Here is a 22840-nt window from a genome sequence, read left to right as displayed (position 1 = left end):
GCGCCGGCTTGGAGCTGCGAAAGGCTCCTACAGGGTTAATTTTTTTCTGCTGCTTGGAGCTGCGAAAGGCTCCTAAAGGTTTTTTTTTTTCTGCTGCTTGGAGCTGTGAAAGGCTCCTACAGGGTTTGTTTGTTTTTCTGCTAGCTCTCGTGGGCGTGCCGGCTTGGAGCTGCGAATGGCTCCTACAGGGTTTTTTTCCCCTGCTGCTTGGAGCTGCGAAAGGCTCCTACAGGGTTAATTTTTTTCTTCTGCTTGGAGCTGCGAAAGGCTCCTACAGGGTTAATTTTTTTCTGCTAGCTCTCGTGGGCGTGCCGGCTTGGAGCTCCTACAGGGTTTTTTTTTTTTTTTCTGCTGGGAGCTGCGAAAGGCTCCTACAGGGTTAATTTTTTTCTGCTGCCTCTCGTGGGCGTGCTGGCTTGGAGCTCCTACAGGGTTTTTTTTTTCTGCTGCTTGGAGCTGGGAAAGGCTCCTTCAGGGTTTTGTTTTCTGCTGCTTGGATCTGCGAAAGGCTCCTACAGGGTTTTTTTTTCTGCTGCTTGGAGCTGGGAAAGGCTCCTTCAGGGTTTTGTTTTCTGCTGCTTGGATCTGCGAAAGGCTCCTACAGGGTTTTTTTTTCTGCTGCTTGGAGCTGGGAAAGGCTCCTTCTGGGTTTTGTTTTCTGCTGCTTGGATCTGCGAAAGGCTCCTACAGGGTTTTTTTTTCTGCTGCTTGGAGCTGGGAAAGGCTCCTACAGGGTTTTGTTTTCTGCTGCTTGGATCTGCGAAAGGCTCCTACAGGGTTTTTTTTTTCTGCTGCTTGGAGCTGGGAAAGGCTCCTACAGGGTTTTTTTTTCTGCTGCTTGGAGCTGGGAAAGGCTCCTACAGGGGTTTTTTTTTCTGCTGCTTGGAGCTGTGAAAGGCTCCTACAGGGTTTTTTTTTTCTGCTGCCTCTCGTGGGCGTGCTGGCTTGGAGCTCCTACAGGGTTTTTTTTTTCTGCTGCTTGGAGCTGGGAAAGGCTCCTTCAGGGTTTTGTTTTCTGGTGCTTGGAGCTGGGAAAGGCTCCTACAGGGTTTTTTTTTCTGCTGCTTGGAGCTGGGAAAGGCTCCTTCAGGGTTTTGTTTTCTGCTGCTTGGAGCTGTGAAAGGCTCCTACAGGGTTTTTTTTTTCTGCTGCCTCTCGTGGGCGTGCCGGCTTGGAGCTCCTTCAGGGTTTTTTTTTTTCTGCTGCCTGGAGCTGGGAAAGGCTCCTACAGGGTTTTGTTTTCTGCTGCCTCTCGTGGGCGTGCCGGCTTGGAGCTCCTACAGGGTTTTTTTTTTTCTGCTGCTTGGAGCTGGGAAAGGCTCCTTCAGGGTTTTGTTTTCTGCTGCTTGGAGCTGGGAAAGGCTCCTTCAGGGTTTTGTTTTCTGCTGCTTGGAGCTGGGAAAGGCTCCTACAGGGTTTTTTTTTTCTGCTGCCTCTCGTGGGCGTGCTGGCTTGGAGCTCCTACATGGGTTTTGTTTTCTGCTGCTTGGAGCTGGGAAAGGCTCCTTCAGGGTTTTGTTTTCTGCTGCTTGGAGCTGGGAAAGGCTCCTTCAGGGTTTTGTTTTCTGCTGCTTGGAGCTGGGAAAGGCTCCTACAGGGTTTTTTTTTCTGCTGCTTGGAGCTGGGAAAGGCTCCTACAGGGTTTTTTTTTCCTGCTAGCTCTCGTGGGCGTGCCGGCTTGGAGCTCCTACAGGGTTTTTTTTTTCTGCTGCTTGGAGCTGGGAAAGGCTCCTTCAGGGTTTTGTTTTCTGCTGCTTGGATCTGCGAAAGGCTCCTACAGGGTTTTTTTTTTCTGTCTACGACGCTGTGAGCCCGCTGCGGCCGGCGGCAGAAGGCTTCCCTTCCCCCCCCCCACCCATCCACCCCCCGAGGCTCTCTGGAGCCTTCTCTTGGCCGGCGGAGCGGGCTCGCAGCGTCCACAACGCTGCGAGGCCGCTCCGCCGGCCGAGAGAAGGCTTCCCGGCCCACCCCCCAGCCGAGGCTCTCACCAGGCGGGCCGCCATTTTCCGAGCGAGTGAAGCAGGCAATGGGGAGCCGCGCTTCGCGCGGCTCCCCATTGTCTGCTTGGGGCGGGATTGACACTCGGAGGGGCCAATCAGGAGCCGCTTCGCGGCTCCTGATTGGCCCCCCCCGAGTTTTTATCCCGGACCGGTCCCGCCCTAACTCCTCCCCACTACCCCTTACTCCTTTATACAGTCCGTGGCGCCCGTGGCGCCACGGGCTGTTTACAGATTTAAAACTTTTCCATTGACCCAAGGCAGTGAAACTGAAAACCTTTCAAATACTTAAAGACAGCAATCATGTCCCTTCTCAATTTCCACTTCTCCAGGCATTCCCTCAGCCTTTCCTCATAGGGCTTGGTCCCCAGACCCCAGATGATCCTTGTCACTCTCCTCTGTACCCTCTCAATTTTGTCCATGTCCTTTTTGAAGTGAGGCCTCCAGAACTACACTCTTGTACTCCAGGTGCAATCTGACCAGTGTCGTATAAAAGTTAGACTATGACATCTTGTGATTTTGATGTAATGCCCCTGTTGATACAACCTGATCATTTCCACATGCTTCCTTGTTATCCCTCCATCTCATTACAGCTTTTTCCTTCCCAACAAGGTGGCGGAGAAGCAGGAAGCGTTGACAACCCGCAGGTGTCCCCCCCCCGCTTCATCACATGCCCCCCCCTTTCCCTGTTCATACCCACTGCCAGAAAACACAAACAGGTATGTGGGTTGCTGCCTGATCCTAGTATTACCGTGCACACTGAAGAGAACATTTTATTTAAACTAAGGGCACCTGGCATTGCGGTCCTTTAATAATGCAGACTGCATCTTTTTTGTGTTTTTTTAAAGAATTTTCAATCCGGAAATAGAGAGGGGAGGTTGGGTGCGAGGGTGGGCAAAATGCTGCAGAGACTGTCACACGTTTCTCCTTCCATTGCACCTCGTTGTGTGCCATGACAAGAAAGGGGGAAGCAAATTCTACCGCTATAGCTATCCTTTGCTGGAGATGCTCAAAACAGAGGGGAACATATGGTGGTAAAGAACTCTGGACAGTGACAGGATAATAGCAGCAGATTTTGGAGGTAATAAAAATGAGCTAGAAAACATCACAGGATCCAATGACAGTGTCAATAGCCTTAGCATAACATGGTGAAGGAAAAAGGCACAAGTGCCTTGTATTTAATTTGATAAGAATATGGCAAAAATGAACTTTAAAAATTCTGCTTCTAGTCAACAACTGGCTCAAGAAATGTTGGCATGTAGTATAGAAGGATAAATTGGTTGGGATGAGAAAGAAAAGACTTTTGGAAAATGGCCCTCTTCACCATAACTACAACATCATACAATCATACGATCTCCCTGTTATCTCCCCCGAGGCACAGATTTAAAGGGGGTTCTAGGAGTCTGGGGCAAGGAAGGGTTGGGGGGATGGGATTGCTGCCAATGTTTTGTATGCTCAGTATTTTAATGGTTGGGGCTTTTGTGTTTTTATTGTGGGGATATGATATGGCTGACCGGGAGTGGTGGGTAATAAATTACATCATCATCATCATCATCATCATCATCAACAACAACAACTGCTGGAGTTATTTTGGAATAAGATCAAACTACAGGACAATATTTGTTTGGAGGTCGGAAAGATCTCCTTGGATGTTATGTTGGATGTTATTTTTGGGTTTTACACATTTTTCTGTATTAGTATTTTTTAAATTGTTGTAAAAGTGGTAAGTGAAACCCTTACTTCACTGGCGATATCTCGAGATGCTTTTGCTGCCTTGATTGGTATGGCATCAATAGGAAGGTTGTAGCCTTTCTTCTTCAGTTCTTCCAATCCTAATTTGTAGAGTTTCTATTAAGAGAAAATCTGGAACTTTAGTAAGTGTTCTAGCCCAGCAGGATAAAGAGTTCCATAGAACAGAAACTTTTTTTCATAACCCAGTGTTAAACTTACATCGCTTGTATTAAGTAAATTGGCTCTGGCCAAAATAATTTCAGGAGTGTCAGGCATGATGTGAATCTGAGTCTTGTCCTTGTCCCAGGCTTCTCGGTATAGTTTCTAGCAAAAGAGAGAATGAGTATAGGTCAGTGAGAATAAGCACACACAACACCAAATCTCACATCTGATTACAAATGCATATTTAGCTAATGTGAAATGCTGGGTAAAATATTAAAAAAGGAAATAATTCTTGTCTTTTAAGGCTGCTGTATGAAAGCCAACAGATTGGAAGCTGCTGGGGGTTTTGCTCATAATTCTCATTATTACAGCTTCCGTCCCAACATGACTTTTGTCCGTGTAGGCCTCAAAATCCCCAAGATAGTCTTTGTGTGTGTGTGTGTGTGTGTGTGTGTGTATATAGTCAAAAAAGGACTTTCTCCTCCTTTTTTCACTAATGGAAATGCTGGTTGGATCAGACCCAACGTATTACCCACCTTGTCTATGTCAATTGTCAAGGAATGTTAGGTGCAAATCTAAACAGACCTACTAGAAGTAAATCTGATTTTATTCAATACCAGCAAGAAAGCCCATTGCAACCAGGAATGCAATGGGTGCTAGGACCCAGGGGACACCGGGAGGCGCAGATCTCTCTCTCTCTCTCTCTCTCTCCCCGTCACAGCAGGAACCATAGGGCTGTTTGTAGCAGGGAATGAGGACTTGTTTGGATGGCTCTCTTTGTCTCTTTCTCTCTCTCTGTCTCCCTCGTAGCAGGAGCCATAGCCGGTAATCAGGGCTGGTTTGCAGTTTGACAGGGCTCTCTCTTTCTCTGTGTCTCTCTCTCACATGCTGGCTCATGCAGCGTCTGAGAGCAAAGTGGCTAGCGTCCAGGGAGGGAGCTGTAAGTGCAGGGCCAATCAGGGTGCGGCCTGCTTTGTTAGACACACCCTGATTGACCCTATTCCAACTTGGACACCCCAGACCATTCCACCCCCCAGGCTGTTTCACAAATATTAAGAGGAAGAACAATGGATAAGGATGGTTTACTCCCCAGAAAGTATTCTTAGGATTCATTCATTCATTCATTCATTCATTCATTCATTTGACTTATATCCCACCACCCACAGCAAGCCATCTTGTGGCGGGTTATATAATAAGCCCACATCAAATAGAATCCCCATTGAAAAACTAGTGTTGCAGTTGGGCATAGTTTCAAGCTGTCTATGGTAGAAAAGCAAAATTCAAATCCAGCAGCACCTTAAAGGCCAATAAGACTTCCAAGATATAAGTTTTTGACACTCAAAGATCCCTTTGTTAGATACCTTTTGTCACCTGGATATAGCTTTCATACCCAACATGGTCATTAACAACCTGAAGGGGAAAAAGGACTGCCTCTCTAACAAGGCTGTAACAGGATTTACTTTTTTAACCAGGTGATGTTTCTTACATCTGTGCCATGAAAAGCTTCACCGGCCCACTTAAACACATAAAGCTGTTGTTAAAGAGCAATATTTTTTTCCTCCAGGATTCTGGCAACCCTAAACCTCAATGAAATTATATGCCGGCCAAGAGCAGTGAATCAAGCTCTGCTCAACAAATGGATCTTTGCTACCTCTCCTTTCTGGCTGTAGTACCTCTACCACCAGCATTAAGCTCCTAAAGATTGAGGAAGTTTGGGACTGAATTCAGCACTGGAGTTTGCATCGGGGAAGGAGAATCAGCAATAACAACACCCTCCCACTGACACGAGAAGATGTAAGCCAGTGCATGAGCTTTAATGAGCCACCTGAAATAAGCAACAAGATGAAATGTCATCTAGCTGGTACGTTTTTATCCCACCCGTCTTCCAAGAGCTCAGGACAGCATCTATTTCCCTTTCTCCACTTTAGTCTCACAGCAGTCCTGAGAACAGATTATTAAAAACAGTGACTGTCTCTAGCTCATTCAATGAATTTCTGAACAAAGGTGCCATTTTTGCATCAGATTCCTAGGAAAAAAATGACATTTAATTATCCTGTAGTTGGATCCTCTGTATATTTACCCAAAAGTAAGTTCTGTTAAAATCAATGAGACTTACTCTCAAGGAAAAGGAGACGGGCCTTAAACTAAAAGTCAGCTACATGAACATCATTTGATTATGTGCCAAATTCTAATTTTCCGTGAACTTCATCCATGAAGGAACCCTCTTGCTCAGTGATAGTTAAAAAGAAAAAAGAACTCACATCGCTTCTATGCTTGGCGTTTTCTTTTGCCAAAACCACCTCCATTGAATCAGCAATACTTGTGAATTTAACCGTGTCCGGGGGCTGACGATAATTCTTCTCACTCAGAATCTCTGAAGCTTTCTTGTTCTTTTCCGATTCTAAAGATCCATATGAATTCCAGCCCACACCTTGAAGCCACTGAAGATCGGATTTGTATGCATTCTAGTTCAAAAGAAAACAGATTTGAGATCCATTCCATATGAGAATAGCCACTGGAGATCCATCTGATTAAAACAAAAACCTGGCCCTTCCCCAAGGCTTACACTCTGAGACAAGACCCAGAAGAGTAGTAGGCATAATGACTGAAAAGTATTGTAAGTGAGCAGATATAAAGGAAACCAGGCGGACAGAAGGGTAAATTGAAAGGGGCTCGTAAGGAAGGAAGGAAGGAAGGAAGGAAGGAAGGAAGGAAGGAAGGAAGGAAGGAAGGAAGGAAGGAAGGAAGGAAGGAAGGAAGGAAGGAAGGAAGGAAGGAAGGAAGGAAGGAAGGAAGGAAGGAAGGAAGGAAGGGAAAATGGCTCAATGGGAAGAATTCAGCTAGAGAATCAAGGACACAAGGAAGAAGATTAAGAGCTACCAGGGTAGGAAAGGTGCATGTTTAATCTGCCTTCACTGTCCACTTAGCCATGCAAACAAGGAAAATCAGAAACATAAAGGGAGGAGAAAGTGGTTTAGAAATCTGACTTACATCACTTTGGAGTTCATAGACTTTCTTAGCATGAATGACATCTGTTTGGTCTGGCAAACAAGTCCATTGGTGAATGATCCGTCTGTAGTCTGTATCACTAACCAAGTGCTGACAATTCTTTGCCATCAAGAAGGCTATCATATCCACAGGCAAATTGATCTTGGTCTTCCATTTCTCAAAGTCCTTCTTGTATTCCCTCTCACTCTGCATCTTGGCTATATTCATCGAGTGCACAAGTTTGGGATCATCTTGCAAATTGCGGAATCCAATGTGATGTCCCTGTTGTTTGCGGTAGCCTTCTTTGTACTTGTACTAAAATAACAACAAAGAAAATTACATAATTCTGGAATTCCAGGGGAAAACCTGCATCTGAATCCGGAAACGATGTTGGGAACCCGAATGATTCAGAATACCAGTATGGATACCCCCCCCCCTGAACACTGTATCCAAAAAAATTCTTCAGTGTTTTCAAGTGTTTTTCATTAATTTCTAGGAAGAACCAGAAGCAGATGTTGTAAGATGAATGAGGGGTTGCAGATAAAGCCTTCAAAACCTGGTGAATCTTTCTAAGTCCTCATTATGACCGTTTATGCACTGGAGGTTTCATGCCAGGCTGCAGGCTAGAGTTTTAGTGGTGGCAGGTTGCCCCACCTCTTTCTGTACCCACATGGGGGAGCATTTGGCTTGGTGCACCTCATCCACCCCTGATTTGTGCTCCTGCACGGGAGCTGGGGCAGTGAATTTCCCAGTGCGTAAATGGGCTATAAATTGGAAGAAGAAGGAAAGTTGGTTCTTATAGGTCATTTTTTTCTATACCAGAAGGAAACTCAAAGCGGCTTACAATTTCCTTCCCTTTCCCCTCCTCCAACAGACACCCTGTGAAGTTAAGAAAGCCCTGAAATTACTGCTCGACCAGAACAGCTTTATCAGTGCTATGGCGAGCCCAAGGTCACCCAGCTGGCTGCATGTGGGGGAGTGGGGAATCAAACCCGGTTCACCAGATTAGAAGTCTGCACTCCTAAACACTACACCAAGCTGGCTACAAGAGCTGACTGCAATGACAGATCTTCACATCAGGACAAAATGAGATCATGCTTAGATCTAAAAGTCAAGAGTAGTTAACTACTATAGTCAGTCTGGTCTCTTCTGCTGCTCATAGTCCTAAAGTGGACCACTTGGTGGCCTTAGTAAAGGTTGATGAAAATGCTTGGAGAAAGACTGATTACAAAGTTTCATTTGCAAAATGAGAGCACAGGGATGTACCCTGAAATGCCATCACAACACACAAGGAATTTGTATCCCTACTATATGATGGTAATTCGGGTACAAACCGGAAGTGCCATGTGATGTAGCTTGTTGCCCTGCAAAGGCTCTCAATGGTTGCCCAGCACAGAGAGGCCTGGTGTATAGTGAGGGAGAGGCACAGACATAACAGGGTTCTCCAATCCACTGGGCTTCCTGGTGTGTGAAAGGGGCGGAGTCCCAGTTAACATATACAGGACGAGAAACAGTGAGCACCAGCAATTAAAAAAACCAAACATTCAATGAGTCTTGAGCAGTGATACAGGATGCTGCCGTTGCAAGGTGACTTACCTCACTAGCAATGTCTCGGGATGCTTTTGCAGCTTTCACTGAAATGGCTTCAGCAGTGAGATCATAGCCTTTCTTGATCATTTCGTGCCATCCCAGTTTATACATTTTCTAATGTGGAAATGAAAAAGAAAAATGTTCAAAACACGTCCCATCCAAAGACTTCTCTTGTGTTGTAATTTGGTGCGCATAAGACTCTCTAAAGAAAAGTGACATTATCAAAACTCACTTGACTCCCTCAAAATTCATCTGATTTGTTGGGGGAGGGGGGGCAGAGAATGCTAGCTCAAATTCACCTCAAATTTCACTTTACATGGCAATCTTTAAATATGCAAAAAACTCCTGAGAAATTTTGCTGGTATTGCCCTACGATTAGGTTCATCCTCACAATTCCTTTGTTAAGAAAGATTTAGCAAATTCGTTTCAAATGTCCAAGGGGCACATTAATCTGAACTCTATTTAGAACAAATTTCCTAACAATTCAAAAGGGCATAGTTGAAGCTTATAAGGGACTGGAATCCTACATCATGACAATTGTATAAATCACTTTAACTAACTGCTTCTTACTGAACATGGACAAAGATGGGGGGGGGGGGTCATAAGATCCTAGCAGAACTGGTGAAGTCTTTTTTCCTTCAAATGGGAAGTTGGAGGTAAAAGATATTTGATGGCATTGTTGAAGGCTTTTCGATCCTATATTCTACTAAAACGAATGGACCTGAGTGGTATTAGTGGTAAATTAAAGTCAACAACTTGAATTACGCATTTTGGACATCCATTGGCTGAGGTGCTGCTCAAATTCTTCATTTGATTGTACCAGGATTAGGAATCACAGGAGTTCCTGAAAGTACAATTGATCATATAGATCCTTTCCAAGAGAAAGACCCACAAGCTATTAGAGATACCTCATTTGAACCCTCAAAGAAATTGAATCCAGGATCCTTAATCATTAGTAATTTGTAACTACTACTTGTTCAAGTATGTACACTGGTTTTCCTTAACGGGGATACAAGTAATATGTCTATCGACACAGCAAACTCTTAGAGATTTACGTACCTCGCTGTAATTAGACTTGTTTGCTTTAGCCAGCATAATATCAGGTGTATCTGGCATCACATGGATCGTCCTCTTATCTTTCTCCCAGGCTTCTATGTATGCATGCTGCGAGGAAAAAAATAATAGAAGATCAATGCTGTGTTGCTTACTAATATATGATGATAAATTGATATTTCTAAATTTCTAAATTTCTTCTAAGACTTAATATATTATAACATCTTATATATTTTCACAATTGCCTTTTTTTTGCGCACACTTGCCCTGGGGACCCATGCGGTTTAGCCTTGGACTACTGTAGTCATTCCTCCCCCTCCCGCCCCAGAAAATGCAGTCACTATTTCATATAACAGAGATGTTCACCTTATTCATAACCCCAGCATTGTATTTTGCAAGTTCCATATCCATAGAGTCCATCTTCTTTGTAAACGGGAAAGCACTTGGGTGCTGGCGATACTTGGTATCGCTTGCTATTTCAGTAGCTTTCTTAGACTTTTCAACATCTAGTGACCCTGCAGGGCTCCAACCAAGTCCTTTGTACCATTCATTATAGTCTTGCTTGTATTCGAGCTGCAGGTAAAAAAGGCACATGACGTTTTTTTAAAAACCTGGTTAATAAAATACAACTGTAGTTGTATAGCTGTCTGCTGCAACACCAAATATCTTAATTACATTTTAATGGGTTTTATGGGATTTTATTGTTCTTATGAATTTCTGTAAACCGCTGCAAGACATTTGAGAGCGGCGGTATATAAATATAAAAATATAAAAATATAAAAATATAAAAATATAAAAATATAAAAATATAAAAATATAAAAATATAAAAATATAAAAATATAAAAATATAAAAATATAAAAATATAAAAATATAAAAATATAAAAATATAAAAATATAAAAATATAAAAATATAAAAATATAAAAATATAAAAATATATAAATATATAAATATATAAATAAATCTACCTAAATAATTATTAATTTTATTTTATGTATATTTGTTCACTGACACTCCCAGACCTAGCGGGCTCATGGCGGTTTACATAAAAATTTTAAAAACCCACATAAAACAATATACACAACAATCTAAGGCAGTGGCAAAATCTCAATTGGCAAGAAATATCACCCCACTTCCACCCCCAAATCTCCATTTACAACAGCTGTGAGCCCTCCAGGGGGCAACTTCAGGTCTGTACAGGGAGGGAACCGCTCTTCCTAGCCCAGCCTCAACCTAACGCCTGGTGGAAGAGCTCTGTTTTACAGGCCCTGCAAAATGTAGACAGCTCTGTCAGGGCCCTTAGCTCGCTCAGGAGTTCATTCCATCAGGTTGAGGCCAGGACTGAAAAGGTCGTGGCCCTGGTCAAGGCCAGGCATACTTCCTGGGGGCTGGGAACAGCTAGCAGATTCCTATCTGCAGAGCGAAGAGCCCAGCGAGAGGCATAAGGAGACAAGCAGTCCCTCAGATAAGTGGGGCCCAGATCACGGATGGCCTTAAAGGTGAGAACCAAGACCTTGATCCTGATCCGGAAGCCGATCGGCAACCAACATAGCTGCCTCAGCAAAGGCTGGACATGGGACCTCCAAAATGATCTTGTGAGGTCCCTAGCAGCTGCATTTTGCACCAGCTGCAATTTCCGGGTCAGAGAAAAAGGAAGGCCCATGTAGAGCGAGTTACAGAAGTCTAATCTGGAAGTGACCATTGCATGGATCACCGTGACCAGGTGATCTAAGGACAGTTAGGGCGCTAGTAACCTAGTCTGGCGCAAATGGAAAAATGCCCCTTGGGCTACTTTCATGACCTGATCCTCCATAGATAAGGAGGCATCAAAGATCACCCCCAAGTTCCTGGCTGCACGCATATCCATAAGCTGCACCTCATCCAGGCAGGGGAGGCACACTTCCTGATTCTGTCCCCTTCTACCCACCCACAGGACCTCCGTCTTGGAGGGCCTGAGTTTCAGGGGAGTCTTCCTGAGCCATGCAGGCCCAGCTTCCAAACATCTGGCAAATGTCTAGACAGTAGCCATTAACTACTAGAAAAAAGAAAGAAGACAGACTCTTACATTACTCTGAATCCGATTCATGTTTCTGGACAGTTCTACTTGCACGGAATCTGGCAGGAGGATGTATTTGTGGATGAGCCTTTTGTAGTTCGTGTTGGTGATATTGGCTTGTGCTTCCTTGGCTGCCATGACGCTGAAAGTATCAGCAGGTGTATTGTACCTGGTCTTGCTGATTTCATAGGCTTTCTTGTACTCCCGGTCTGACTGCATCTTAGCCACTTGCATATAATGGACCAGCTTGGGATCGTCTTGAAGGCTGCGGAAGCCCACAAGCTTACCTTTGTCCTTTTCATAGCCTAGCTTGTATTTGTACTGCAAAGAAAACAGGAAAACCATGAAAGGCAAAACTGTACCTTATCTACTTAAGAACTGCAATGTTACTTCATCCACTTGCATGTTATTTAAGAGTGCAGCTATTTAAGAGTGGAGCTACCGCTTCTGGTTTCCAGGCAGGTAGGATCAGTCCCTCTCTCAGAAAAGCCAGACCCAGTCCACCAGCTTCCCCAGCAGATGTGAGCAGCTAGAAGGGGTAAGGGTTGGACAGTAGTAGATGATAGGTCTCAAGCTTTCAAGAATACTATTCTCACCCTCAGACTATACAAGCAGAAAGTTTTCCACACCAGGGGTAGTCAACCTGTGGTCCTCCAGATGTTCATGGACTACAATTCACATGAGCCCCTGCCAGCTGGCAGGGGCTCATGGGAATTGTAGTCCATGAACATCTGGAGGACCACAGGTTGACTACCCCTGTTCCGCACAAAAGGACAAAACAGGGACCATGTGATCCTGTCATTGCTAATGTAGAACAGATATGAAAGATCTCATTGTCCCTCGGTGATGGGCTTAGGACTGGGACATAAGACAGGAATCTTAAGCAAGTTTACTCAGAAATCCATTCAGGTCTATTAAATGGGGCTCACACACGGGTTCTTAAGATTGTATTATAAATCCATTACAGTATTTCTGTATGTAATAAGGGCATGGCTACATTTAAACCAGTCTAAAAGTGAAATAAAGCCACACAGATCATACATTTTTAAAATAAATAAGCTTGCTTTCCCTTAACAGCTTACATCGCTAGCAATGTCTCGAGAAGCCTTAGCAGCTTGAATGGGAATTGCATCCGCTCTGAGATCACATCCCTTCTTTTTAGCCTCTTCCAGGGAAAGTCTGTACATTTTCTGTGAATTGAAAAAGGAAAGTTAAAAGGGGGATAATGTTTTTCATGTTGATAGATCAACTGATTGTCAGTTTCACTGCATGGGGCCAGAGGCCATTATAACTTTGGTATACAACCTGAAATAAAAACTAGGCCAAACAACAAACAACAGCAGCAAAAAGCAACAACATTAAAGCCAGGTTGCTGCTAGACTATGTTAAAAGCAGTATTTAAAAAGATAATTACAAATGAAACTGATTTACTAAAATTAATCTTATAAAACCTGGAAATCTTTTGACATAAGAACTGTGACATTAGCTTAGACCAGCCATTCTCAATGGGGGCCATATGGCCTCCTGGCACACTTGAAGGGGTACATGGACTGAAAAATGTGAGAAGGGGAGCTCAAAGGGCTTATGGAGGACTCTGATAAGTGAACTGATGAAATACCCTTTTGGTCAAGAATGACATCATTAATTTCTAGGAAGTGTAACCTTTGTCAAGGGAAAGAAAAAGAAATAATATAATCCATTTCTTTGTGAGCACTTTGAATTAATGCATTCGAGAAAAAAAAATGAACACACATGCTTCTCTTGGTTCTAGAAATCTGGCTTGCGTATATATAAGACCAGGTATGTTGAGGATAGATAGTTCACTCTTGGCTTAGGCCTTTTTTAGCCTAGCCCAGCTCATTGCACAAGCAGCCAGCTTACTGCAGGGGGACCTAGAACCTGAGAAAAGCTCCTAAAAGGGCCATGGCCAACAAAAGGTTGAAAATGGCTGTTCTAGACTGCAGGCTCTAATCTAGACAGAATTTCCTTTCGCGGCTAGGGCAGAAAGAGCAACCTTGATAGATACTGAAGTCGCTATATCTGCAAGAAGAAAAACGTAAGAAAAATCAGAGGTTAATAAATTAACATAAATATGAACAATGACTTTTCAAGTATGAAGCACTGAAGCGTTTTAGTGATTGCTCCTGCTTTTTGTTTGCTGTTATGAAACCTGGAGATTAACTCTTTTTTAAAAATCGGAGGAAATGTTAGGCATCTACTGGTTTCATTCAAATGGAATGTCTCTCAGGATGCCACATTTTGCTATTCTGTTGACTGTTCCAATTTAAGGTAAGAATAATTCACAACATGCAGCTCAAGCAGAGGTACTGAGAAGGCAAAATGGCCTGGGGAAAGGGCCATGACTCCTCTATGGCACACGTCCCATGCAGGGAAGATTGACTGGTGGAAGTGACTGTAGTATCTCACCCAATCCAGGGCTACCCCACACAAGGGAGAGTCACCAGGTGCTGGGGTGGCCTGGGAGAGCAGTTTTCAGGCAATTAACCTGCCTGGACTTTTCCTGGTGGGTTTAATGGCCATTTCTCCCTTGAGCTCAAGTACGATGCTCCCACAAAAACTTCAGCTGAATTGCACAGACATCTCTGATCAGCTCTGAATTCCTTCTAATTCAGTCTGGACTTTTTATATCAAGTGACAGCACTGTAAATTTTGTGTAGAGGAGCCATTTTGATGTAACTCTACTTGTATATTCACAGAATGTTTTCTATAAAAGTATATTTATTCAGATCCACTCCAAAGTTGCCAAGGAGTAATATGTTTGGGAAAATATGCTTTTGTAAAATAAAATCATCTGCTAGCCCATCAAAGCTGTATATGGATGAACTAAAACAGCTCATTATAATTCTGGGGATTAAGAGTGAATCTTTATTGCTTGCAATCCCTATTTAAGACATAAGTCATATGTGAGCCTGTGGTGGTCCATTCCTACTTTATATCTGAAAAGAGTCAGTTTCTATTCATCAGCGGTCCCCAACCTTTTTATGGTTGAGGACCAGCTCCAGGGGTGGGAGCCCAGCGGCCCGGGCGCCACACATGCGCGTTTGTGTCCGCTGGCGTGCCGGGGGCCGCGCCTGCCTCTTCCCCCCTGCTTCTCTCACGGCTTGGTGAACTTCTCGCTGCAGGGGGGGAGAGGCAGGCGTGGCCGCTGGCGGCCTGTTACCGAGGACTTCGCGGCCCGGTATCGGGCCACTGACCGGGGGTTGACGACCCCCACATTAGATGATACAATATCTATCTATTGTTGCCTTATAATGAATCAGACCACTGGTCTACCAAGGTTAGTGTTCTCTATTCTGACCTCTATTCCAAGGGAGAACCAGAAATGCAATATATCACAATATGGAAGAGATCCAAGAAAGTTTTAATCAGAAGTAACTATTAGGTGTGGACACCTCACAGAGGAACCCCTCTTCCTATACAACCCATAGAAGCCTCCAATGCTTCAGAAGGAGCTTGATAAATGTATAGGGGTGGGCATGAACTGGTTCACAAACTAAAGTGGCTCATGGTTCGCAAACTAACGTTTGTTGCAGGTTGACCGGCATGAACTTTCCATGAACTTTCAAGCAGTTTGTGAGCAGTTTGTGCAGTTCCTGACTGGATACATTTCCAAACCGATTGCTGCCACTCAATCAAAATGTTTACCAGGCTTCTTTTCAGTTTCAAGAGGGCTCCCTCTACCCCTTTGCTGACATTCCTTTTTTGTTCACTTCCCATCTTCTTGCACAAAAGCTTGCAAAATCCTACCCCTCTTGCTTAGGTTTGTGACTCAGTGGTTTTAGATCAGTCCTTTTAAACGTGAAATGCCAGCATCACTGGGGTCTACTGAGCACTCTTTGATTGTGCTGATACTGTTGGGCACTCTGTACATTGCACTAGTTCTGCCGGGCTTCCAAAAAGGTCCCCCTTCAGTTTCTACTGCAGAGATTCTCTGGTTGGACCTTAGTCCGGTAGAGTTTACACTGTCACAGTGGAACTGGTTCTTCTTCGAATATTGCACTGGTTTTGCTGGACTTACAAAAATGCTTCCCCTTGTTTGGTTTGTGATTGAGCTGGCATTGCCACATTGGCACTTTGTTCTGCTGCACACCAGTGCACTGCACTGGCTTTCCCGGGCTTGCACTCCCTTTGACTTTACTTGGATTGTATTTCTCTGTTTGACATCAATCCTGTTAATCTGGCATTAACAGACTGGCACAGTGTTCTACTGCACTTTCTTCCACCCCACAGAAAGGACTGTTTGGCTTCTAACAAAATGAAACCTTGGTCGAACCCACTGAGACTTACCTGTGAGTAACAGTGAAAAATTGTGCCCAAGGCCATAGTTTATGGTGTATTGATGGGCTTCACTTGTATTTAATCTTTACTGGGATGGATTTAGCAGTTGTGCCAGTTTGGTAAATGGGTTGATAGTTCATTTTTAATTACCCCCTAGGAGTAAGAGACTGGAACACAGCTCCAGCCAGGCAGCAGTCATACTTACATTGCTGATGTTAAATGCATTTGCTTTTGCCAAAAGTATCTCAGGAATGTCAGGCATTATGTGAATCTTTGTCTTGTCTGCCTCCCAGTCCTTTTTGTAAAGGTGCTGAAAAAGTAAGCAAAACTTCTATCAACATCTGCCAAAAGAAATTATCACAAACATTACAGTAATACTTGATTTAAGAGGGCATGAATGAGCCCAGAAGCATCCAATAGGGGCACTATTGTGGCTACTGACACCAATATCGGTGTCTGTCAGGTGTTTTTAGAAAATAAGCAGGGCCAGGTGGATTGGCTACTAGAGATTTGATTGACTGCGAATACTCTTTAAAATGTTGCTTTGACAGCAGCTGCACAAGAATCTTCACTGTATGACTGAAAGTAAGGGACAGCACTTTTGCAGCTGGCTCCACTTCTTGGGGCAGCCATTTTGTGGCTGTACACTCCAGGCTGCTTGAGAATTCCAAATGTACCCTCAGGCTCAAGAAGGTTGGGATTAGACTAGAAAATGCACGAATATGATACTGCAAAGAGTCAAATTGTACTATTGGCTCTTGCTGTTGTAAAAATAAACTATTAAAAAACTGGTAGACATGTATTTCCCACCAACAAGTTTAGATTTTTATGCACCTCAGGCCAAATAAAAAAAGAATAACTGACAGCTAAATGCTGTTCCTAACATTTTAAATTGACACAGTCCCTACCACTGCTGTTTCAGCTCAGCACAGAACTAATCAAGGATTAATGTTGAGTCATCTCTAAGTGCTGGTTCTCAGGGGGCGGGTTAAGGGGAAGAGGGGTTCCTTGGACAAGAGGGCCTCAAGGGACCTAACCTCCCACAGTGGGCCCATCTCCTTGCTTCTACTCAGTCACTGATCTTGATATGTCAATCACCACAGGGCAGTCATGAGCTAAGGCAGCAGATTTTTCACTGAAGCATGGGGAAGTTTCACAGCAACAAGATCAAGATTCATTACTGACTGCAGCTTTCAAGTGAGTCGCCATGTTACGGCATGTTGTTTTGTGTATGTACACAAAAACTTATACTTTGAATCAAACTCTGTTGATCTCAAAGGTGCCGCTGGATCCAAATTTTGTTCTGATTGCAGCTTTGTTTGACTAAGCCCATACTTAGTTGGTCTTCTTGTTCAAAGTAGTCGAGTGAACAAGAAGACCAATTCAGCATCGGCTTAATTAGCCAGTTCCCTCCCCCCTCTCACACAATGCAATGGTATTTTCAAATCTCCTTTAGAAATTTAGGAGACCGTGTAGAAAGTAATAAACTAGTTCTAGCCAAACTATATAGGAAAGTTTGTAATTGGTGTGATTTTTCTGTCAATAATTATTCCTCAGATCTTGTCATTCCTGTATTGATTAATACATGAGGGTCCAAATTTTTATTTCTTCATGCTCAGGAGTCACTACCCTACAAGTTCTTTTGCATCGCTGAAACAGATCCTCTCCAGATGTCTCAATTCTTAAAATTCAGATCTGTAGAGTTCTGGGTCTGCTCTGGTTCTCTGTAGTCAAAAAATCATTATTTTTAGCACATGCATATCCCACCTCTCCAAATATCTGCTTGAGGTTATTTATTTTCTTACCTCATCCATAATTTTTGCATTACTTGTCGCCAGGACCATGGGCATGGAGTCCATCAAGATGGAGTACTTCAGTTTGTCCGGATGCTGTCTATACTTGGTGTCACTTACAATCTCCATGGCTTTCTTATTCTTCTCAGCTTCTAGAGATCCTAATGGAACCCATCCAACTCCCTTCATAAATTCATCGTAGTCTGCCTTGTACTGATTCTGAAGAGAAAATGAAATAAAACCAATGAAAAGTGCTAGGTAACTTACTCTTTATTTTAATGTCAATGTTCAGTGGTGATATTTTAAGCTGATGTACAGGTTTATTTCCAGCAACCAACTGCATCTTTTTGCAGTAGCAATTTTATATTTAGCTGTCATAAACTGATGCTTCTGTATGCTATATTGCATGTTACGGAATCGTTTGTGTAATGCTGATCTGAAAGGGTAAAAGTATGGATCTTCATTGAACTAATGACTTCCCTGCTTCTGCCCCTGGAAGGAGATACATACTTTAGTGATCTCCTGCTCATACATAGTTATCTCCCCCTCACACACACTTCAGACTCCCCACTTTGTCAGAAATACATTTCCTAGGGTTTCACTGAAGCCTGGGGGTGTAATTCCACTGCAGGTTAGAGCCAGGGTGAGAGTAGGGAAAGTTCTCTATTAAGTAGCTCAGCTCCTCTCATGCTAGGAAGGATCCACTCTATTGTTGGTAGTGGAAGGCTGAGTTCTAATTCATCCTTTTGTACTCTAGCCAGCAAAAAGGGATCTCTCTGCCATCTCCCCATACTCATAATGCAGAGAATTTACTTATGAAAGGATTCAATGCATGGACCACAGTCCTGATCTGTAGTGGGGTCTTGGGGAACTGTGATTTGATCTTTAAGAAATACTCGTAAGATCTGATCACAGATTTCCTAGCATCTCATCTAATCAGACCCTTGGTAATTCACAGGCTGTACAGTCCTTTACTTACATTACTCTGTATCTGCATCATGTTCTTGGCCAGTTCCAGATTCATGGCATCAGGCATAACATTGTAAGTGTGGATAATACTCCTGTAGTTTGTATCGGTTGCCACCTCCTGAGCTTTCTTGGCTGCCACAACGCTGAACATGTCAACCGGGGTGTGGAACCTGGTCTTTGACTTCTCATAGTCTTTTTTGTATTCACGTTCTGATTGCATTTTAGCAACTTGCATGAAATGCACCAGCTTAGGGTCATCCTCGAGACTCCGGAACCCGATGTGCTTTCCCTTTGCCTGCTCAAAGGCCAGTTTGTATTTATACTGTAAACAAGAAACACACTTTTGTTAAAACAAGACAAAGGAGAACTTGATGGGTTGGTGATAAAGGAAATGCTTGCAACCTTCTAACTGATCATACAGTTATTGGAAATTGGCTCAAAGTTCCATATGGGAGACCAAGATCTGACCTCTATTTCTTCTCTGTATAGAGAAAAATTGCTTACTTGCCTAGGCTTTGCTATGCAACCTTTTGCCTACAATGGAATACAGCTTAAATGGTTTATAGAGTGCTTCATAGATGTGCTGAAAGGTTTTCTAGTCTGGTGTGTTTTAGGCAAAAGGACCCTGTTGGCCCCAGGCCATCAAACTTGTTAATGTAAATGGTAAATCCTATTTTACACTTCTTATCAGCTGTTCTGTTCAACTTTATTTTTGTCTTTAGATGAATGTTGAATGTTTCTAAATAAAAAGGATGAGAACTGTATGATTAGGATAATAAAGTGCTGAAGTTGTTATTTATCCCCTTCCCTCTACACACATATATTTTAACAATGAAGGAACCCATCCTCCCTAAGAGTCTGTACATTCTTGAATTGCTGTCCGGCACAGAGTTAAGCACCCTTACGCTAGTTCAGATCAAGGGTTTTAAGAGTACTTTACCCCCACGTCAGCTTAAAGCCATGATACTGGTCATAGAATACTTACTATTGACCTCCTCATGAAGCAATGTAGCTAGTGCTAGTAAACTGCTTGTATTACTCTTGAGTAGATCTGTAGCTACATTCTCTCTTGAGTAGATCTTTTATCGCTTGAGTAAATCTGTAGCTAGAGTTTTCCCTTGATTAGATCTTTTCTCTTGAGTAAATCTGTAGCTAGAGTTCTCCCTTGAGTAGATCTTTTATCTCTTGAGTAGATCTATAGCTAAAGAGTTACTTCTCCTCGGTACAATAATAAAATGTGAAATATATAAAAATTCCCACCCAAAGATGCAATAGGCTTGGCGTTTTGATGGATCAAGCACAAGTATGCGAATGGAATTCTGGAAGTCTATAACAAACTAAGGCAATATAGAGCAGCACTAAGAATTGTCTCTGCATTGACCAACAGAGTCTATGATTCTAACAGAAAGAAGGCAAAACAAACACTGTGTGAATGTAGGGCAGGCTTCAACTAAGAAAAAATCAGCTTTTTCTGTCTCTTTGTTTTTAACGCCTCTAAGTTGGGATGCTCTCACGCCTCTAGTTGGGATGGGGAAGTAGGTTTGGGAGATCATCCACCATGTTATGGTTTTTTTTTTAAGTCTTTTAATGGGGTTTTAAGACCATGTTACCCGCCACGAGCTCATTGGGAAGTGGCGGGATACAAATCTATGAAGTAAATAAACAAACAAACAAAATATCAAAGGCAATATCGAAAGTTAAACATACATCACTTGCAATGTCCCTAGAAGCCTTGGCTGCTTTTATTGAAATAGCATCTGGTCTTAGATCATAACCTTTCTTCCTATCTTCTTCCCATCCAGACTTATACAGTTTCTGTTCAAAAAGAGACAGAGATACAGGAAAACAATTAGAGAAAATGTGGTTTCTTGAAGACAATTAGAAAAGATTGCTCTCATGCAATTGGTATTTGCACTTCCAGAGATGAAGTCAAAAACGTGGCACTACATTAAGGGTAAGAAGGCTGCTTGCTGTTTTCAAACCTCACATTGCTCATGGTGACTTGGTTGGCTTTGGACAAGAGAATTTCAGGTGTGTCGGGCATCACATGAATCTCGGTCTTGTCTTTGTTCCATTTGTCAACATACAGCCTCTGCAGTAGCAAAAGAAAAATGAAGACATCTCTTTTTTCTGTGTTGCAGTTTAATTCTATACATTGTCCCATCAAAGTGTGCAGCAGTTTAAATAAGCCCCCTCCCATCAGAGATCTCTGCCCCTAAGGATTTTACAAACCGCCTGTTTCACAATTTATGTAAAACGTAACAGAATAATTGTTTTGTCATGTCAGATTAGCTTACGTTTCTCAAGAATAGTGACTATATTTTGTCATCTTTGACTGACAAAAATAATTATATTTTCTTTTCATTCTTAAATCTTATGAAGACATGCTTAATTTCACAAAGGCAGCAAAAAGTAGGGATGTACATTCAGTTCTTCCAGAGTTGAAATTATACCCCAAAAAGATCTTATTGTTATTTTTCAGGTATATCTTTTGGGGGCTGTATCTCCTTTGAATCTTGGCAGGCCAAATGAGTCAGTGATTTGGCCCAAAGCGAGTCATTGCCATAAAGCTGACGTAATAAAGTCAGACTGGCATGCAACTAAATTCCAGAGATAGTTTTTCCCAGCACCCATTTCTAGATGCATAATTTTGATTCTCCTACTATGCATAACAGGAGATTATACCACATGCAGCCCTCCTGATATGTGCAGTTGCCATTTTGTATCATAATGTAGACAAAATAGTACCTGCATGTAGCAAGAGTATTCTCACGACAGGATAACAAACTCAGCACAGCTTGTCACTTGTGGGGCTGTCTCCATGCTTGGGTGGAAATGGATGGGGCTAGCAACTAGTCTCCTTTAATTACTTCTTTCCACAGCTGGGAAAGCGTCTGCCATGAATCGCTAACCATAACATTTTTATTGCCCCAATGTTTTTGTGAACGACAATTGAAGCCAAAGGACTGATTATCACACTGCGTATTTTGGACGTTGTGATGCTGTTTACTAATTTGCTACTAATTTACTTTCTCTGTATTCCTGTTCCATTGCTTGAGAAAGTGTGCATGAAAAAAAAAAGTTCATGCCTTGAATACATCTTTGTTGGTATTAAAGGTGTCATAGGACTAAAATTTTATTATGGTAAATGTTCTCATAATACACTAAAGAACCAAAATCAAATGTCAGACAAGGGTTCAGAATAGCATTCTTTTGTACCAAATTGCTGACAGGGAGCCCGCTGGGGTAGATAAAACTTCTACAGTGTAATCCTAAACAGATTTATACCTTTCTAAGGTCACTGTATGCTTAGAAGGATATCATTCTGCTTAGGAAAGCACTGCTAGTAACCAACTAGAAAACTCTGAAAATCAGGGTTCTTACACCCAGAAAAAGTAGGTCGCTTACTTGAACCACTTGTTCTCCAAGTGATCATCTGGGTGTCCATGCAGCCCCATTCGTCTTTCACACAATTATTGTTGTTGTTAGGGGCGAAGTCGTGTCCGACCCATCACGACTCCATGGACAATGAGAATTGTGTGAATAAGTAGCTATTCACACAATAGCTACTCTTAATTTGATCAACATTAATTCTGGAAGAATGGAATCCACATATCTTTCCCATACACTGTACATTTTGAAGGCAGCAACATTCATCAAAGGAAAAAAATAGGTGCTGATGATTTTTTTTAAATTACCTTATTCATGGTCAGGGCATTTTGCTTGGCAAGCACCTGCTCCATGGAATCCATGTCAAGAGTGTATTTCAGCTTGTCCGGGTGCTGACGATACTTCCTTTCGTTAAGAATGTCAGTGGCCTTTATTGCTTTCTCTACTTCTAGAGATTGAATTGGCACCCAACCAACTCCTCTGAGCCAGTTACTGAAATCTGCTCTGTACAGGTTCTTTGATGAAAGGAAAAAAATGGGATATAAAGAGAAACATCAGCTTTCACAACAGTTAACAGCAAGAGCTTCTTCCACTGCCCAAAAAGGGGTCTAAAGTCAGCTCCATATGCTATTCTAAGAAACATCTATCCCCTGAAGTAGAAGCCCATGACCATTTTCAGTAAATGGGCCTGCCCGCAAGAGTACCATAACATAGCCAACAAACATGGACTTTTTGGAAGGAGGATAGTATGTAATATAAATGTAATATAAATTCCTAGCCTGGTAAGTATGGCCTACGTTACTTGGTACTTG

The 22840-nt window shown here is 42.7% G+C and overlaps 1 protein-coding gene across 40 annotated transcripts in view; it reads right to left on the bottom strand.

The window, feature by feature from the left end:
• Positions 1 to 22840, bottom strand: part of NEB (nebulin) — a 213229-nt gene that overhangs the window by 119552 nt on the left and 70837 nt on the right. For all 40 annotated transcript variants that reach the window (XM_077320081.1, XM_077320041.1, XM_077320047.1 and 37 more), the window contains 15 exons: positions 22337 to 22543; positions 20626 to 20730; positions 20346 to 20453; positions 18649 to 18960; positions 17682 to 17888; positions 16082 to 16186; positions 12660 to 12767; positions 11587 to 11898; positions 9888 to 10094; positions 9528 to 9632; positions 8475 to 8582; positions 6882 to 7193; positions 6152 to 6355; positions 3948 to 4052; positions 3738 to 3845 (listed from right to left, as the gene is read on the bottom strand). In XM_077320081.1, the coding sequence (XP_077176196.1) occupies positions 3738 to 3845; positions 3948 to 4052; positions 6152 to 6355; positions 6882 to 7193; positions 8475 to 8582; positions 9528 to 9632; positions 9888 to 10094; positions 11587 to 11898; positions 12660 to 12767; positions 16082 to 16186; positions 17682 to 17888; positions 18649 to 18960; positions 20346 to 20453; positions 20626 to 20730; positions 22337 to 22543 (2613 nt within the window). The remainder of the gene's footprint in view (positions 1 to 3737; positions 3846 to 3947; positions 4053 to 6151; positions 6356 to 6881; positions 7194 to 8474; positions 8583 to 9527; positions 9633 to 9887; positions 10095 to 11586; positions 11899 to 12659; positions 12768 to 16081; positions 16187 to 17681; positions 17889 to 18648; positions 18961 to 20345; positions 20454 to 20625; positions 20731 to 22336; positions 22544 to 22840) is intronic.

Source organism: Paroedura picta, chromosome 2, assembly GCF_049243985.1.
Source record: "Paroedura picta isolate Pp20150507F chromosome 2, Ppicta_v3.0, whole genome shotgun sequence".
Taxonomy (NCBI): domain Eukaryota; kingdom Metazoa; phylum Chordata; class Lepidosauria; order Squamata; family Gekkonidae; genus Paroedura; species Paroedura picta.
The sequence above is the reverse complement of the archived record's forward strand: the minus strand, read 5'-3'. Positions and strand labels throughout refer to the sequence as shown.